This window comes from Lycorma delicatula, chromosome 4 (assembly GCF_047948215.1).
Source record: "Lycorma delicatula isolate Av1 chromosome 4, ASM4794821v1, whole genome shotgun sequence".
Taxonomy (NCBI): Eukaryota; Metazoa; Arthropoda; class Insecta; order Hemiptera; family Fulgoridae; genus Lycorma; species Lycorma delicatula.
The window spans coordinates 17,751,538-17,771,071 of NC_134458.1; the positions used below are offsets into that span (position 1 = coordinate 17,751,538).

The 19,534-nt window shown below is 32.4% G+C and overlaps 1 protein-coding gene across 5 annotated transcripts in view; it reads left to right on the forward strand.

Annotated features, from left to right (window-relative positions):
- Window positions 1–500: 500 nt before the first annotated feature.
- The window catches only part of LOC142323146 (kanadaptin), a 58,543-nt gene continuing 39,509 nt past the window's right edge, over window positions 501–19,534 (forward strand). For 4 of the 5 annotated variants that reach the window (XR_012756032.1, XR_012756031.1, XR_012756033.1 and 1 more), the window contains exons 1-3: window positions 501–977; window positions 4,823–5,068; window positions 12,623–12,770. Coding sequence is in view for 1 of the 5 variants with exons in the window: in XM_075362412.1 (XP_075218527.1) it covers window positions 708–977; window positions 4,823–5,068; window positions 12,623–12,770 (664 nt within the window). In the remaining 4 variants the exon portion in view is untranslated. Of the gene's footprint in view, window positions 978–1,027; window positions 1,583–4,822; window positions 5,069–12,622; window positions 12,771–19,534 lie in introns of those variants that run through there. The other variant, XR_012756034.1, reaches the window with a different exon arrangement.

Genomic DNA, 19,534 nt, shown 5'->3' on the forward strand with positions numbered 1-19,534 from the left:
CTTCTTCCGTAGGTTAACAAGAAAAAAAGATATAAATACTTTTAATGAGTTGAAAAAAAAATATTTGGCTCTCATTCGCTGTAGTTGATAAACAAAAATTGTTTTATGGGGCTTAAGATAAACCTCTTTAAGATTTATTCAGTTAAATAGCACAGATAATGAAAATATTTTATAATCAGAAGTAATAAATTTGCCGAATGTCAATAAACATTAGTTATGGCGATGTAATAAGTTATGCGTCACGTGTGGAAAACAATAAATAAATAAAATAAATGCAGGCTAGAATTTGGTATGGTAGGAGGATCCCCCACTACAAGCTACGGATAAGAAAGATTGCTATGAATCGAATTGTAATTGAGAAAGATTTGGTTTCCCGTCGTTATCCATTTCATTGTTAAGAATCGGTTTCTCCTGCAAACCGATTCTCGATTCTTTCGTTCAGTATAAAGAATCGAGTCGAAGGAACGACTCGTTCACGATTCTTCCCATTACTAGTAGGTAGTCCATGAAGTACGTTAGAATGCAATGTGTCTTCTTTGTTGCCTGTAATTGCGGTAAAGCAAACCATTGTTGGCTATAGTTGTTATTCAGCGTCTAGTATAACCTGTGCTTTTTCTTTAAGCAATTGTAAATAGGAATCTGAAATAATTTTGTTTGAACAGATTTTAACGACCCTTGTAATAAAGTGAGGTTAAAAATCAATAAGTATGGATTGCAATGATGATCAAAGTTCTCAGTCCTCTGGTAATAACGAGATAAATGAATTTAAGATGCCGGTTCTGCCGTGTTGCGGAATTATGAAGAAAAATAAAAAGGTAGTTCCATTTCTCAGCAAGTCTGTAGACCAACAACCTGAAGACACTAGTGAGCCAGAAGATATCGCGAACCCACCGGTTGAAAGGAGTGAATTGGTAGTGCCTCCTCAGTATAATATCCCTACTTGGAGTTGTGTTCCGGAACATCCGTTTACCTTAACGGTATATTAACTTTCAGATTTCTTAGCAATATTTTTTACAACAGTTTTTGAAAACCTGCCTTAAAAACACGGTTTAGTTTTTTGATTTCAGTGAAATTGTTGGGACTCCATTAGGTAACAGACTACATACAGTTTTCCGTTGTTAGGATTAGTTTCAGTTACCTTAGACTGTTCTTTTCATCAATTTTTCGATGTTAATATATGCCTATTAGAAGTATAATAGATTACACGCTTTGTCAAAAATGACTGCTTCATGGTTTACTTTAGAATATTAAGGTTTATTTAAATATTACGGTTATTTTGGTAAAATCTATTTAACATTTTTTGTTGGTGAAAGTGGTGTATAACTCTGTAGTTATTCTTACTTAGTTACTATAATAATAATTTACTTTTAACTCTGAATATTGTATAAAACACAGATTGCATTTGTTGAAAAGTTATAGTATTTGTTTTAGGGTATTTGCTTTTATGACCTCGGATATCTTTAAATGTAATTATTAAGAATAATATTATGTGTAGATTTGGAAAAACAAGAAATCGTTTTGATAATAATATGATTCTTATTTTAGAAGTCAAGTGATGAACACCATCATCTTCATTATAAAAGTAAATATAAAACACTATTTTATGCTGCCTGTCATTTAATTCATTCACTGTGATGATTATTTTAGTATTGGCTGCTATATTGTATCCAAGTCAATTTATAACTAGCCAGGTTATACTTCACTAATTGCTGTATCCATTATATTTCAAATACATTATGTTCCATTTTAACACATTCTGTATTTTTAATCTATCTGGAATTCTTCATGAAGTATTTTCAAAATGACTAATTAATATAAAGGAAACAGATGCTCCTTGTTAATAAAATCCAGTTCATCATTTTTCTTTACATATATAAATGAATTTTATAGAAAATCTGGAACATTTACAGACAATTTGGTTTATTATGTTTTAGACTTATGTTATGATAAGTTATATAGCTCATTTATCCTTTTATTTTTCTTCATGTTATTTTTCTAATTTTATTAATAATTGTTGAGGACGCTAAGTTTTTTATTCTGTGTTTATTTGGTAAGCAATTTGTTGTAGTCATATAAATTTCTTACCAGCTTTGTAACTAGAAAAAATACATTAGCTCTAGCAGCTTCATAACTTGCCATCATATATTAATAGTAGATTGAATTATTTTTAAATGTATTTATTACAATTGTTGGTGAGAGCTTGACATACCAAGGTTTGTAAAAATGTTAAGTCTTTATAGAAAGTTGTACGTGAAATTCAGAATGATTTTTCTTTTTTATATGAAACTACAAATAAGAAGATAGCAACAAATGTAGTCTACATAACTTTTTGTCTGCAAAAATCAGTATTGTTTTCTGTATTATGGAGTGATACTATTTATTAAACAATGTATATCCTGGTAGTATAAAATAGGTTGCTACCTTACTGGGTTATTCCATGTCATATCAGCAAGTCTTGTAACTTGACCATCACCAGTTTCAACAAAATTCACAGGACTGATCATATCTATAAAGTGATGCAAAAAAAAAGTCTTCAGGTTTTTCATTCAGTTTTTTTATGTAGGACCCTGTAAAAAAGTAAGGTTCAGGTAATTAAAAAATTATAATTTTTTCAGCTCCTATAAGAGCTAGAGAGCTCAATTTGGTGTCATTTTAAATTTCTTGAAATGGGATTTCATGTGATATATCACTTGGCAAGATTTTGTGAAATTAATAGTTCAACCAAACAATTTATTTGATCTTGAATATATCCAAAATGTATTTTTTTAAATTTGAAAAAAAAATTTTTTGCTTCCTACTGTGTTGTATATGTGGTAAACATTTCATAATGGGATTGCAATGTTATCATGGTGGAATAAAATGAGGAACTTGTACGTACTTGCCACTTAACTGCAATTTGTATAGCTTCCAAAGATATTTACAGAAGAATTACACAATGTACACTTCTTTTTACAACTTCTGGTTAGCATTGTTCACTTCTTGCTCTGAAAGGTTGCTCTTCCTGTTGGCTGTACCCTGGGATCTACTTTTGAAATACCATCACTCCTGTGTACATTAAGAACATCCTCAAAGTCTGGGTAGTGGAAGGAAGGTGAAGGTCCATGTGGATATAAGAACTTCATCTTCATTGTTTGATTTTCCTCATTTGACTCACAACACACCTCAACCACCATTGTACATACTGCAAATCAAGAACCCAACGATTTCTGTGAATTCAAGATCATTCTCAATATTTGTTGTTCTTGCTGCTGTTGAGTTGTTATAAAATGAAAACACACTCACTTTCATCTGATTCTTGTTCAGTGGAATAAAAGAGTGGAGTTTCTGAGTACCTGGTATAGTTCTTGCTGTCATTGTCCTACTTATCAAAGCCTCTTCTTGTTTATGCTGTTCAATTGTACTGGAATGGAAATATATTGACTCAATGTGTCCATTTGCCCAGTCATACAACTGTTGTGGAGTCACGATCTGGCCATTGTAAGTCATTTGAAGACTTGCTCTAGCTGGAAGTCTTAACAGCCCCTCCCACTCCAACACATGCACTTTTACCATGAGATGTGGTAAAAAAATGCCATTCTACTTTGATCCCAAAGTCTGACTCATGGTAACAGAGCTGAGAAAATTGAGCCTGTTTTTGTACTGAGAGGCAGCACCATCACTCTAGTAATAGATCAGGTTTGGTTTTGTTGTAAAATGATACTGCATGAAACAAATTAAATATTTTTGAAAAAGGTGCACTGCTATTGTGTCATGTGTGAAATAGTCAGAAATTATGACAAGAGATGTATGCATCAATGGTTTTGTTGTTGTATCTTGGAAATAAATTGTGAAGGGATGAACTGTTACTTGTGCATTGTTTCAATGGAAACCTTGGGCTGCATCCTGGAGAATGAATGAATAGTTCTCAGCAAAGTCGCAGATTACAAGATATTCACCTTCTTTCAGAGGCGGGTAAGGTAATTGGACTGTTAACTAGTAAGAAATGAGTGTTGAAGAAGTTTTTCAAAATGTATAATGATGCATTTTTCAGTTTTTTCTGAATAGATGATTCATTTAAAACAATCAAACTTTTGTTCAGAGCATTTACAGCTTCATCTTTTTCTGGGGAACACTAATTGTTGAAATTCTTCATTAGAAGTAGATTTTCAGCATTATTTTTAGCAGATGCTTCTAACTATTTGCGACAAGTATTACAAATTTTGTTACCTTGTTTAAGAAAAGTAAATATTTGCACCAAGTTCTTGCTTACACTTCTCATTTTTTTGTGACATCATGTCATATATGAAAGTTAGTCATATCTTGTAAAGTAAAAATATCATATATCATATCGTATCATATGAAAGCCCATTCCAAGAGCTTTAAATTGACACCTAAATGAGCTCTCTATCTCTTATAGGATTTGAAAAATTATTCTTTTGTAATTACCCAAACCTTGCTTTTTGAATTTTTTTAACAGGGCCCTACACAAAAAACTAAGTGACTGAAAAATCTGAAAAAAAAAATATTTTTTTTTATCACTTCATCGATAACACCAAACCTGTAAATTTTATTTGAATTACTGGACATGAATCTGAGAAGTGCATTTATTTTCATTGGTTTGATGTGGAATAACCCTATTTTAAAGTGTTAATGATGTAAAATGTGATTTACAGTTTCAAAATTACTGATGCTTCACTATTCAAACTTGTAACTATAATAAAAATATGTTCACTACTGTCTAGAAAAGTAACAAAATTTTGTTTTGAAGTCCCAGTTTGTAGGCAAGTGTTAACAAAATTTATTTAATTAAAATGTTATATTTTATGTCATCTCTTGTTTTTAGGAAGTGAAAAATGGTGTGGAGACCAGACAGATAATTTTATCAAAATCCTTACACTCACTCGGCCGAAAAGATACGAATGATATTCATTTATTACATGAATCTGTTTCCCGATATCATGCAGTCATTCAGTATGGAAATCCTGATTCTGAATCCAGTTTGGGATATTACATTTATGATTTGGATGCTGCTAATGGTACATTTGTGAACAAGAAATTGATTCCTCATAGAACTTTCATTCATTTGCCGGTAACTATTTTAATATATGCTTGTATAATTTTTGTATCTATGATTATGTATTAATGTTCTATTCTTCTATGAATTAAGAACTTTATATTAGATTCTTTATATTCTAGTTTTTAATATGTTTAGTGTCAGAAATTCTGTTGCAATTTGTCTAGTATATGTTATAGGATCTCATGCATGGATTGCACCCAAGAAGGGTCAACTGTGTCTTCCCCAGTTGTAAATAAATTATTTGCTTATTTAATAAAAGCATGTAGTATGTGTGTTTACTGATCTATTGGATTTACTATTACAATGTTTAAAACAGTAAAACATACAAATGAATGTAATGTTTACTGTTTAAATGTAATTATGTAAATATTGTTATGCTATAGTATTGAAAAACAGTTGGCTTAAGCTAGAAGGTAACACTCTCTGAAACTAAAAATGTGATAAATTATTTTTATCAACAATTCTTCTCCAAGTTTAATAGATGATTTTTCAGTTAAATTTGGATAAATTTATAACATACATGTGTCTGTGGTTGTTTGAAATGCATGTAATTTAACTGTAAGACTCTTGTCTAACATTTTTGTCATGAAATAAAATATATCACATTCTCCACTATTGGTATTGATTCCAACAGCATAAATGCTATATTCACTTTGCACTACTGTTTTATTTAGAACAGTAGACAATGATTTTACAGTGGTGATCAGGATTAGGGTTGTTTGTTGGTAAAATATGTTTATTTCTGTTTAAATGAATTCTTAACAAAATAATGTAAGACAGAACATGTATAATTTGATGTATATTATGCTTTTTGTTTTTTCACTTCTCTTGCTTACAAAATATACGACTCAATCTTAAGTTTATTTTCATTTAAAAGTCTATAAAATGTTTTGTTTTTAAATAATATAAAATGACGAAAAAAGTTCTTGAATGATTTTTCTTATAAAAGTTAAGTTATAAAAGAATGGTAGGGGTAATTTTATCTGTAAAAATTATTTCAGAAGTATTATTCCCATCGACATTAATAATTTTTTACTAAGGTAAAAAAACTGGCAATAGTAATATTTTCATGAGCTTAAACCCCCGTTTGATATATAGTATCCACTTGATATTCCCAGTTTGTTTTTTTTTTTTTTTAATTTGGTCGAATCAATTAATCTAATACACCTGAAATTTTTTGTTTATTGAATTTCAACAAGTGTTTTGAAATTTTAGTATTGTTTTTTCTAAATGAGGCATTCTCTGTGGGAACAGTTAACCCTTATCGTATAGCTAAGATGTAGTAAACAAAACAGACCCTTAAGAACAGAAGTGCTATATCTATAAGCTATTCTAACATTATGCTATTTCAATCGGTTGTTTTTAAATTTATTTTCATTTAAATGAAACGTCAGGATGAAAACTGTTTTAAATCATTATCAAACTTTGATAACTTTGAACAGTTTTTTGAAAATAAAGTAGTACATATGTATAGAAAAGAAAATAATCGAAAGAAACAGACTGACAAGATTAAACCAAAAGGATAAATTTATTAATTGTAATTATGTGCTTGCTTGCTAAATATTTATTGTACTATATATTTCATGTCATGTGGTAAGTATATTTAGTTTATATTTATATTAGTTTATTTATTTATATTTATAGTTAATTTATTTTAATATTCTCTCCGGTCTTTTGCATTCACGTTATGTTTCTCCTTGTTCTCCTCTTTTCTCTTATTGTTTCGTTATATACTTTTCTCTGTATATGTAAATCATGGAATCTGTAAAATTAAATTTAATGTATTATAAATATATTACATTAGGGAGTATAGACTTACAGTTACTGTTATGTATTTGTCAATTAAAAATAAAAAATACTTTGCATTCAGTCTATTCAAGGGAGTACATTATGGGTTGTATCTATATTCAACTGACTGAACAGAAAGTTTCATGATATATCCGAAAGAAAACATTTGCAGGTCTTTTTCTCTTGAAGCCTCCTACACTGACTAGACACCCAGTTTCTTCACCTATAGGAGAGGTGTTGCCATTATTTCAGGAGGTTAGAAAAAAGAACCTTATCCTTTTTTCCTACAAGCCTGCTTACTACTTACAAGGGGCTGTCCTCTCTGGGAAACAAGCAGGAGGTTTTTTGTTCTCTACTTTTCACACTGTAATACAATAGTATCTGTTGTTGTAATACAGTCTTTTACTTGATTCTTCTCTTCAGTGAAAAAAAGAAGTTCCTTATAGTGCTGGATTTGGTGAATCTTACTCTTGAATGTCAAGAAATATCTGGGTATTTTTCTGTTAATGGGGGGCATCTCATAACTGACTGATATTTATTCATTTATGATTGTAGATGTTTATTAAACTTATAATACAAAATAAAATATAATAAAAATATAATACAAATAAAATATCATTGGTGGATTACTGGACGCCAGAAGTCCTTAGTACCAGGAAAAAATCTTAAAATAGATCGCCTGTCCTAGCAGCCACCACTGGAATTCTGTGAGGTAGGGCTCCAAGTGATGGTGTGCAGTGCCTCTATCTATTTTATCCCTCCAGATTGCATTTCCCACAACTATTGAACTGTTTGGGTGGTACATGCCAGTTTCATGATCACTAAACTTTAACTAGTGATTTACATTAAAGTGTTGGAAACCAGACTCCTCTAAAATGTTTGTGCAATATGGCCACCAGGAATAAATGATGGAACAATCCTTAATGTTATTTTTAATTACAATACTGATTAATGGTGTAGACTAGGCACTAACTGCAGGAATACCTCTTTCATTTCATGACATTCCACAATAAAACCACTGCTTTGGCAGTGTCTGCTTCTCATGATTCTTCCATTACATAAACATACTTTTATTTGTTTCTGCTACAAAGCAGTCGCCTAGAAGCCTATGGTAATAAAACAAATAAATTTCTCGTGCTAGCTGTATATAAAAAGGAAGGCAGTTATGAATGGCAGTCACAACTCTTTGAACTGTTTGCAGATCACCATGACTACAGTACTACTGTATGTGTTTACCAAATTATAATTTCATACTGTGTCTGTTCTGGCAAATTCAATCAAACAGAGGAATACTACAACGGTGTAGGCAGCGAGCATCTTCCTCCAAGGACAGCGATTCATCATTTTTTTTTTTAGATGATCACTACCACTGTGAAATACAACCAAACACAAGATGAGTCATCACTAAATAAAATTATAGTGTTGCAAGGAATATTATAAAAGCATTACACTGTAGTATTATTAAGTAGATTAGGCTAACTTCACGTAACAAAGAAATATATAGGTTAACGATCCTATTCAACTTAAATATATTATTATGATAAAGTGCAATATAAAAATAAAATTACATAATTAGAAAGTACAAGAATGGTAAAAAATTCAGGATTCCCCATTAGTAGAAAAGTACCAATGTCTGAAGAAAGATCAATCGCATGTATTTTTTTGCTGTGAGATTGATAAACACTTAATTGTCTGGATGTACCGATGCAGTGAGAATATGAAGATAAAATATCAAAATCTTAAAAATCTTCTTACTATTTTTGGATAATGAGTCCTTATTGCTCGCTTCTCAATAAAAGGGATTAAGCTCCCCAAAACCTATTCATACTTATCAACCTTTTATTTTGCTTTGATCTCATAAAGAAAATTTTTGAAAATACTTATCATTACTTAATGCTTACCGAGGACTCAGCATATCCGCATTAAAATTTTTAAATGAGTCAAATTATTTCACATAAGCTTATACTACTTGTACCTACAGGTATATAGTGCATGTACCTCGTACTTGTGTATGTAGCTGTTGCACATGTGTGTTAACTATGTTACAACTACTCTCATTTAAGGGATGGTTGAAGTTAATTACAGTTTTAATGGAATTTCTTTTCTTTACAACCAGCTTCCATGTTAATGTAATTTATGACATTATGTGCACAGTGTAATACTTATGTTGAAATGCATGTTTAATTGCAAAATAATGTCCTATTTTTTATTGAGAGCCAACCAAGAGTGAATTTTATCAAAGACTGCCTTATTGAAACCAACCAAACTTTTTTTTTTTTTTTTTTTAGTGACAATGCTTTTATTTAATATATATGAACGTCAGCTTTTATATAATTTCTTTATAATGTTATGGATTGTTGTAATTGTACCATTGAGAAAACAGCAGAAAAATTGGCTATTTTTAGAAGAATTTCCATACTTCTAGGGGTTTATTATTATTATTTTTTTGAGGTTTTTAGGGGCATCGACTACTTTGGTCATTAGCCCCGTCCCACTTCAAAAAAAAAAATTTAAAAAAAAGTTTCATAATTTCATATTCTAATCAACTTTCGAATCCAATGTTTACCATCTAGGCTTTCCTTTTGGCCATCCTTTCTTGCACCGTTTTTCCATTCTTCAAACAGTGTGTCTGAGGCCTCGGACATGGCATCTTCTTCTCTTTCTGATGCCAATGATGTTCGCCAGCTTACATCAGCTGATGAAAGCTTAGTAGGTGCAGTAAGCATCGTTGCTATTGAATCTAAACTCGCAAGCGATGCATTTTCGGCGGCTGATGTACTGGATTCAATCTCTAAGGCTGTGTGCTGGGGCCGGCTGATATAGACACTCTTACTGTGGCGGCTCTCTGAGCTTTTGGAGGCTCTATGCATACAGTTTTATTATTGTCTGTGTTTGGTGCTTTTTCGATAATGACTTGCACCTCCATTTCGGTAGACTCAGACTTTTCCTGTACTCTTGGCACAATTTCCTTAGCCTTCTGACTCGACGACGGAGTAATCTTTTTTCCTTTTTCAGTAAATCATGATTTTTATTTATTACAACAATTGGAGGCATTATGATCGCAGATTTTGCTAGTTTTTTACGCTGCGCTGGCACGTTTCTTATATCAACGACGTCAGTCTGAGAATGAGCCTTCTCATGTTTAACTGATTCTGTCCGATGAGTCGACTCAATCATTGTCACAAGACTTGGTGCTATTGTATTAAGCAACTGCTCCCCGTTAATTTTAGATGTGGAAGGGCAGCAGCTGCTTCTGCATAAGTGGTTGATGGTCGAGGTGTTCATTGACTAACAATTTTCTTCGCTTCAGGATAACTGACTTTTTGAAGCGTTTTAACTTCCTGAATGGCCGTTTCCAATTTATATACTGGGCAATTCCTAGATCAGCAGTTATGGTGCCCTTTACAATTAATGCAGCTTGGAGGGTCTTTACATGGAATGCAGCTTGGAGGGTCTTTACATGGAATGCAGTTTGGAGGGTCTTTACATGGATCACCCTCATGTGTCTTCATTCCACATATGCATATTTCCTGCGCTTCACATCTAGCTGCAGTGTGTCCGAATTGTTGACACTTAAAACATCTCATAGTTTGCGGAATAAAAGCACGTACATCAAGCCGATGTATGCTAGCTCGTACCTTTTCAGGAAGGTTAGGCCTATTGAATGACAAAACATACAAGGCCGAAGGAAAAACTTCACCATTTCTTCTCATGGTTAGTCTGCGACATTGAGTCACTCCCTGACTCGACATCTTCTTCTGTACAGTTTAGAAGATCACGACAAACAACAATTCCTCTTGATGTATTAAGGGTGCTATGCGGTTGCACAGATACTGCAAATTCACCAATCTTCTTCAATGCCTGGACTTTTCTGGCTTTGACTGTCGTTGATAAGTTATGATGTGCAATCCATTAAAAGTCTTCCGGATTTCTTTAACAGGACAACCAGTACAATTAGCAATCTCTCTAGCGATTAAGAATGGACTAACCTTTTGGAAGTTTCCATTCTCCTTCGTAATAATTAAAAATCTTAGCTTAGGTACATTATAGCCAAATAAACTTTTCCTTAAGTCTTTACTGATTTTTTCAGCATCTTTCTTAATTTTATCTGGTTCTTTACTTTTTCCTCTTCGCTTGTGGCAAATCGGAGGTTTCTAAACCAGGGTGTTTATGTGCACCCTCTGCCATGTTTGATTGTTCAAGTATATTCATTTGTATTTATCCCTTCTGTAGCAAGGCTAGCTGCTGGGGTACACCCCCACTCCAGGACTACCAACCTTGGAGGTCCGATCCAGTACTCCGGTGGAACCGGCATATGCTCTGGCAGAGAGCGGATGCGCAATCTCTGCACTGACTCCAGGCTCCTACTCACCGAAGCTTTCAGAGCTCCCATGCACCGACATACATGGGCACCATTGCTACATGCTTGCCATCGCAGGGGGCATGTGGACAACGGAAGGGTCTCTGTTACACCTGCAATAACATTGACCCTGGCTACCACATCACCAGCTCTAAATATGGTGTGAGTCCATTTCCAAATCATTTAATTGTTCATATCCTGCAGGTGACCGAAAAATCAAATCCGTCTGGTGACCTGATGATGGATACAGGTCAAAAAGAAAAAGCATATCCGAGGAATTTACTCGGAACCCCGTTAGCCAGCTATATGTATTGTACGTAAGTACAGCTGTTGCCTCCCTGGACGTGGAACGTAGATGTTATGTTCCGGACGTGGGGATTATCTACCTCAGAGCATTATTATAATTATTATTGTTGTTGTTGCTGCTGCTGCTACAAGAAACCTGGGACCAGAGGACGATGTACCGCAAGGCTTATCACTCTGGTCAGACCGTGGATGGAGCGACGGCATGGAGAGGTGGAGTACTACATGACCCAATTTTTAACGGATCACTGGTACTTCCGCGCTTACCTCCATGTCCGTCCTCTGACTGCCTGTATTGCCTCAGTGTACGGGACGACACTGAGCACACCTTTTTCAAATGTGCTTGGTGGGAGGCAGATTGAGGGACACTAGAGGCGGATCTTGAAGCACTGAGTCCCCACTACGTGGTTGCGATGATGCCCATGACCTGAGCAGCTGGGAAAGTGTAGCCGGATTCGTTGGCAACATTCTCAGGGCCAAAAAGGTTGGCCTGGATACTCCTGAAAATTAGGTAGCACCTAATTTGGGCTAGTATAGGAGGACTCGACCAGAAGTAATGTGTTAAACGGTTCCGGGTCGAATTTGGTAGAAAGGGGGGTGGTTTTAGTCGGTAGTCTGCTGATAGTGATTGGATAATACCATCAGCGGGAGCCCGACACTCCATGCGTAAATGCATTTCCACCTCCCTCCACAAAAAAAAAAATTATTATTCATTTTTCAAGTAGTTACATCATACAACTGAAAAAGATGATGATGTGTTACCTCTTGCAAGATGAACAAGTTTTAATATGATATTAAACTTGATTTTTTCCATAAAGAGGTTCATAAGATTACCTCAACAGCCAGATTCAACTGTTTACTGAAAAAGATAAGCATTCTTTTTGTGACATAGGTATAGTACAGGAAGTTGAGTTATATTGAACAAGTTAAACATAAAGGCAAGGTCGTATCTGCAATGTGTACTTATTACTACTTGTTATTTTTCATTGAAGCTTCATATAACTAACCCATTGCAATATTATCTTTCCTTTGAATATCTAAAATTTTATTTACTTTCTAAAGAAAATTTATTGATATTTTATATACTTGCCAAATGAACATCCCTATTTTTCCAGGATGGATTTACATTTAAACTTGGAGCCAGCACTCGTTTCTTCACAATAGATGCACCAAGCTATTTAAAAGAAAAGTTTGTTCTTGAAACTGAAGAAAGAGTGACAATCACATCTAATGTTACTGACAAAGGAATTGACTGGGGATTTGGTAAGTTATTAGAAATTTTCATGTGATATATTTTACTATCTAATAACAGTTTTAGAAAAAGTATGGTCATTCATTAACTTAACTTCTGTGTTTTTTATAAATACATTTCTCATTTTCTAGTGCAGTAAATTTGAGGCTCTTACACAAAATGGTAAAATAATCTTTAGTTTACAATAAAAATAATTAGCTGGAGAAATTAGGATACTTTCTTATATCAAAGCATGTATGTAATATAAAAAGCTTTTACTGTTGTTGGTCATAATCATCATCAAGGAAGTTAATAAAATCATGTTGATAAAGTACACCCTAATGATAAATGATAAGAAAGTGAATCAAATTTGTCTGTAGAATAAATTTCTACAAAATAGTAAAAAATTGTGTTTTGACAACATTGAGAGATCCAGTGTCAACATGACAAGGCTGTACCACTCAGAACTCACCAGCAAGTAGACGTACTGTAGTTAGTAATGATTCAGTACTCTTAATATTTTACTGCAAGTGGTAAGTATTCAGTGAATTATCCTAGCTCATGTTTTACTCAAAATCTGTATGCATTCATTATTAAAAGTTTTTTTTTTTTACTATAGTAATATTAATTTATATTATTATCATTCATAAAATGTCAGGTAGACTGTGAAATGCATTTCCTGAATTACAGGCGCCCATTAAGTCTACAGTTTCAGAGTTAGTTTATAACTAACATGATGTAGAAACCGGTATTGTGGATGAATTAAAACTGATTAATTCTTAAAAATGTCTGCATTAGAACTTTCACCACAAAAGTCAATATGAAATCTCCTTCCATGAATTGGAATACTGTAAAGGAATTTGGGCAGAACCATAAAGAAATTAAAATTCTGCCTATATTATATTCATACTGTGCATGAACTTTGAGAGCAATGAAGAAAACTTCATTATTACCAATGGTTTATGCTTGTTCATAAGTGTCCAGGTCTTGGATTACATTATCTGTTGCAATAAAATCTGATTTTACCTAAGAATAAATACTGTAGTTAAGAGAACTATCATCCTTTCTCTCAGACAATATTTCATTCACCAGAGGTAGAAATTTTATAAAAAAAAATTATTAGAGCAAACTTTTTTTATAACAATAACAACCAAATGTTGCCATCAGAAAATAGTTCACATGAATTGTTAGCAGAAAAATGAAACTCCTGGCTCCGGCCAGATGGTGCAAGCTGACACATACAACATGCTAAACTCTACATTATAAATGTTAATTTACAAAAATTAAATTTGTATAATGAAAATTTAAAATTCACATTTGAAATAGACAATAATAGAATGTTAAATTTTCCAGATGATAGTATCAAGATAAACAAAGACAACCAAGTTGAAACATCAGTGTATAGAAAACTTACATCTAATAATATTTTTTTTTGTTTTCAGTCATTTGACTGGTTTGATGCAGCTCTCCAAGATTCCCTATCTAGTGGTAGTCGTTTCATTTTGGTATACCCCTACATCCTACATCCCTAACAATTTGTTTTATATATTCCAAATGTTGCCTGCCTGCACAATTTTTCCCTTCTACCTGTCCCGCCAGTATTAAAGCAACTATTCCAGGATGCCTTAATATGTGGCCTATAAGTCTGTCTCTTCTTTTAACTATATTTTTCCAAATGCTTCTTTCTTCAGTAATTTTCCGTAATACCTCTTCATTTGCCACTTTATCCACCCATCTGATTTTTAACATTCTGCTATAGCATCACATTTCAAAAGCTTCTAATCTTTTCTCAGGTACTCCGATCATCCAAGTTTCACTTCCATATAAAGCCTATGTTCCAGACATATACTTTCAAAAATGTTCTCTTGATGTTTAAATTAATTTTTGATGTAAACAGATTATATTTCTGACTGAAGGCTTGTTTCGTCTGTGCTATTTGGTATTTTATATCACTTCTGCTTTGTTTATCTTTAGTAATTCTACTTCCCAAAAATTCTTTTACCTCTGTAATTTTTCTCTTCCTATTTACATTCAGTGGCCCATCTTCATTATTTCCACTATATTTCATTACTTTTGTTTTGTTCTTGTTTATTTTCATGCATAGGACTTCATCCATGTCATTCATTGTTTCTTCTAAATCTTTTTTGCTCTCAGCTAGAATTACTATATCATCAAATCGTAGCATCTTTATCTTTTCACCTTGTACTGTTACTCCCAATCTAAATTGTTCTTTAACTGCTAGTTTGTAAAGATTAAAAAGTAACGGGGATAGGGAACATCCTTGTCAAACTCCCTTTTTTATTACAGGCTTATGTTGTTCAATTATTACTGTTGCTGTTTGGTTCCTGTAAATGCTACCAATTATTCTTCTATCTCTTTATTTGAACCCTAATTTTTTTTAAATGCTGAACATTCTATTCCAATCTACATTATCAAATGCCTTTTCTAAGTCTATAAATGCCAAGTATGTTGGTTTGTTTATCTTTAGGCTTCCTTCTACTATTAATCTGAGTGCTGAAATTGCTTCTCTTGTCCCTGTACATTTCCTGAAACCAAATTGGTCTTCTCTGAATACTTCTTCCACTCTTCTCTCAATTCTTCTGTACAGAATTCTAGTTAAGATTTTTGATGCATGACAAGTTAAGCTAATTGTTCTATATTCTTCGCATTTATCTGCTCCTGCTTTCTATGGTATCATGACTATAACACTTTTTGAAGTCTGACTGAACTTCCTCTTTTTTGTAAATATTACTCACCAGTTTGTATAATCTTATCAATCGCTTCCTCACCTGCACTGCGCAGTAATTCTGCAGGTATTCCATCTATTCCAGGAGCCTTTCTGCCATTCAAATCGTTTAATGCTCTCTTAAATTCAGATCTCAGTATTGTTTTTCCCCTTTCATCCCCTAAACTTTCTCTTCTTCCTCTACAACACCATTTTCTAATTAATTTTCTCTGTATAACGCTTCAGTATATTCCACCCTCCTATCGACTTTCCTTTCATATTATAAATCGGTGTACCATCTTTGTTTAACACATTATTAGATTTTAATTTATGTACAACAAAATTTTCCTTAACTTTCCTGTATGATCTGTCTATTTTACCAATGTTCATTTCTCTTTCCACCTTGAATCCATTCTTCTTTCGCTAGTTTGCACTTTCTGTTTATAGTATTTCTTAATTGTCAATAGTTCCTTTTACTTTCTTCATCACTAGCATTCTTATATTTCTACATTTATCCATCAGCTGCAATATATCCTCTGACATCTAAGGTTTTTTACCAGTTCTCTTTGTTCTTCTCTAAATTCCACCGATACATCTGACATCTTTTTTTCAGTTTTTAAACCCCAGTCTACACTTCGTTATGACTAAATTATAGTCGTTATCAATGCCTGCTCCAGGGTAAGCTTTGCAGTCGATGAGTTGATTTCTAAATCTTTGCTTAATCTAGGCATCTGATACCTGCAGTATCACCTGGCTTTTTCCACGTGTATATTCTTCTATTATGATTTTTAAACTGGGTGTTGGCAATTACTAAATTATACTTTGTGCAAAACTCTATAAGTTGGTCCCCTCTTTCATTCCTTTTTCCCAGCCCGTTATTCACCCACAATATTTCCTTCCTTGCCTTTTCCAGTGCTTGCATTCCAATTTCCAACTATTATTAAATTTTCTTTTATGTGTTTAACTGCTTTGTCAATTTCGTATATGTACTTTACCTCATTATCATCATGGGCACTTGTAGACAAATAGACGTTAACAATCATTGTCGGCTTAGGTTTTGATTTAATCCTTAATACAATGATTCTGTTGCTATGCATTTTGAAATACTCTACTCTCCCCTATCTTCTTGTTCATTATGAAACCTTCTCCTGCCTGCCCCTTATTTGAAGCTGTGTTAATTATTCTAAACTCACCTGATCAAAAGTCATTTCCCTCTTCCCACTGAAGCTCGCTAATTCCTACTTCATTTACATTTAATCTATCCATTTCCCTCTTTAAATTTTCTAACTTATCAACCATTTTTAGACTTATAACATTCCATGCTCTGACTCATAGAATGTTATTTTTTAATTTTCTGGTGACCCCTTCCTTAGTAGTCCCCACCCAGAGATCCGATTGGGGGACTATTTTACCAAGGAAGGCGCCTCCATCTTTGTTATATGAAAATGCAGAGAGTTACATTTTGTTGAAAAAAAAACCATAGTTTTCCATTGCTTTCAGCTGGGCAGTACTCAGAAGATTGAGTGATGTTGATATGGCCATTTAAGTCCTCCTGACCTTTGCCCTTCACAACTACTGAAAAGATCTTAATATTTATTATTAATATTATATTAACAATTTAATATAATAACTATTAATTTATCAATATCTTATCTTTGCATACTAACATAAATAATTTTAATAAGAATGTCCCCACCCCATCAAATTCTGTTTGCAGATTTATAAGGCTGAATTTACGTTTATATATATATATATATATATATACAATTTTTCAAAAATATCTAATTTTTTACTATTATTCTACTGTTCCATAATTATTTCAAAATTATTTTCTAAACTAGTTATATTATGATTATTATTTATTAGATGGTCAGCTACATTTGAAAAACCTATTTTTCTATCTTTAAATGATCTAAAATGTTCATTAAATCTATCTTTAAAGGACCTATTTATTTTACCAATTTACATCTTTGCAGTTGTTGCATTTTATTTTATAAATGCCGGAAGAATCATATTTATTTTTTACACTTTTATTAATATAATATTTAAATGTTTTATAATATGGTTATCAGGCCTATAAGTAGGTTTATATTTTTTTATTATTATATGCATCAATCAAGTTTTATATAATTTTATTTGTGTAGGAGTATTTTATATAAATATTTTCACTATTTTAATTTTTATTTATGGGTATTAATGTAATTTTGTGTTATTGAAAAATTCTGGATTATATTTTTTATATATACATTATCAATCGATGATGTACGATATCCATTTTTTATATCAAATTTTTTTATACTATTTATTTTATTAAACAATTCTTGTTTACTGTTTATGTATTTTATTGCTGTATTTATCATGTTTTTAAAAATATTAATCTTTTGGGACCAAGGATGGTTAGAATTTTTGTTTCTAAAGATTTCATTTGAGGAAGGTTTTTATATACTCCAGTTATTATTTGGTTTTTTTATTTATTTTAATATTTATATCTAAATAATTTATTTTTCTCTTATATTCCATTTCATATGTAAATTTTAATTTTTTATAAGAATTTAATTTATTTGAAATTATTTAATGTTTTTTATTTACAATTTAATTATACATGGACTCTATCAGCTTCGAAATAGTCCCTTGGGAAGCCACGCAACGCTTTAAATGGTTTTTTCATTCTTCATAGCAGTGTTAGAACTCAGAAATCAAAATATCCTTCAGATGGTCGGTTACATTTTTTTTTATGTTTTCTACTATTCCAGAATGATGCAGCATTGTCTTTGATGGCTGGTCTCACACAGGCAACTCTTCCCCAGTCTTTCAAGAATTTCTCGGTAAACATATTAATTTATAGTCTGTCCTGTAGACAAAAACTCCTTATGGACAATACCATTACTATCGAAGAAACAAATTAGCATGGTTTTGATTTTTTATTTGCTCATTTTTGCTTTTTTGGGATGTGGTGAGTTTGAAGTGTTCCACTCCTCGCTGTGGCATTTTGTTTCTAAGTCATACTCAGATATCCAAGATTCATCACCAATAATAACATTCTTTAGAAAATCAGGATCAGTTTCAATTTCCCCTAGAAGATCGCAACACTTCCACCCTGTTGGTTTTCTGTTCAATAGTGAGGTTTTTGGGACCAATTTGCACAAACGTTTTTCATGTCCAATTCGTTTGTCAAAGTTTGGACTGTGGTATGGTTGAAATTCAATTTTTCTGCAATCATTCTGACGGTTAATAATCGCTGGTTGTACCATATCAAGTCTTGATTCGCTCAACATTGTCGTCACTTTTTGACATCTGCAATTATTAATTTGCAAATCCAGAGCATGGATCATCCGCAACTGATTCCTGGCCATATGAAAATGCTTTAAACTACCTAAAAACTTGGACTCATGACATAGCATTATCTCCATATGCCCTTTTCAATTTTGAAAACGTTTCAGTAGCATTCTTACAGAGTAACACAAAACTTGATTGCACAATCTTGCTCATAATTAGTATCACTCATTTTCTCAACGTACAACCAAAACTCGTGTAATGAAAAGTTTATTTATGTCTCACATGGCAACAATAAACTAAAAATATTACCTAATATAGATATAGATCAGCTGTTCATATAACCATATGTTTACCAGTAATTTTACAGTGTTGCCACTTTGAGTGCCAAATAAAAATAGTCTCGTTACTTTATTTGCAGACCTCGTATAACTGGTTCATATGTAACTAAAGTATCATATACATATCTGACCCATAATAAAATTTTATGTATGTGATTTATGTCATAGACTATTCTACTTTCAAATTTCTGTAGATAAGTTTCTGACATTACAGCAGATAAGGTTATTATTTAAATTGGCATACAATCATTAGATATTGATAAATTAATAGTTATTGTAATACTTTTTCATTCTCTTGACTGAACAAGTATTTGTTCTGACATTTAAATTTTATTAAACAATTTTTACAAAATAAAATGTAAAAAGCTAAAATTAATGTGTATATGTAGACAAGGAAAAATTTATTAAAATAAAAAAATATCACTGAAGATGGGCTTGGACCTGAAAATGTTCTAAC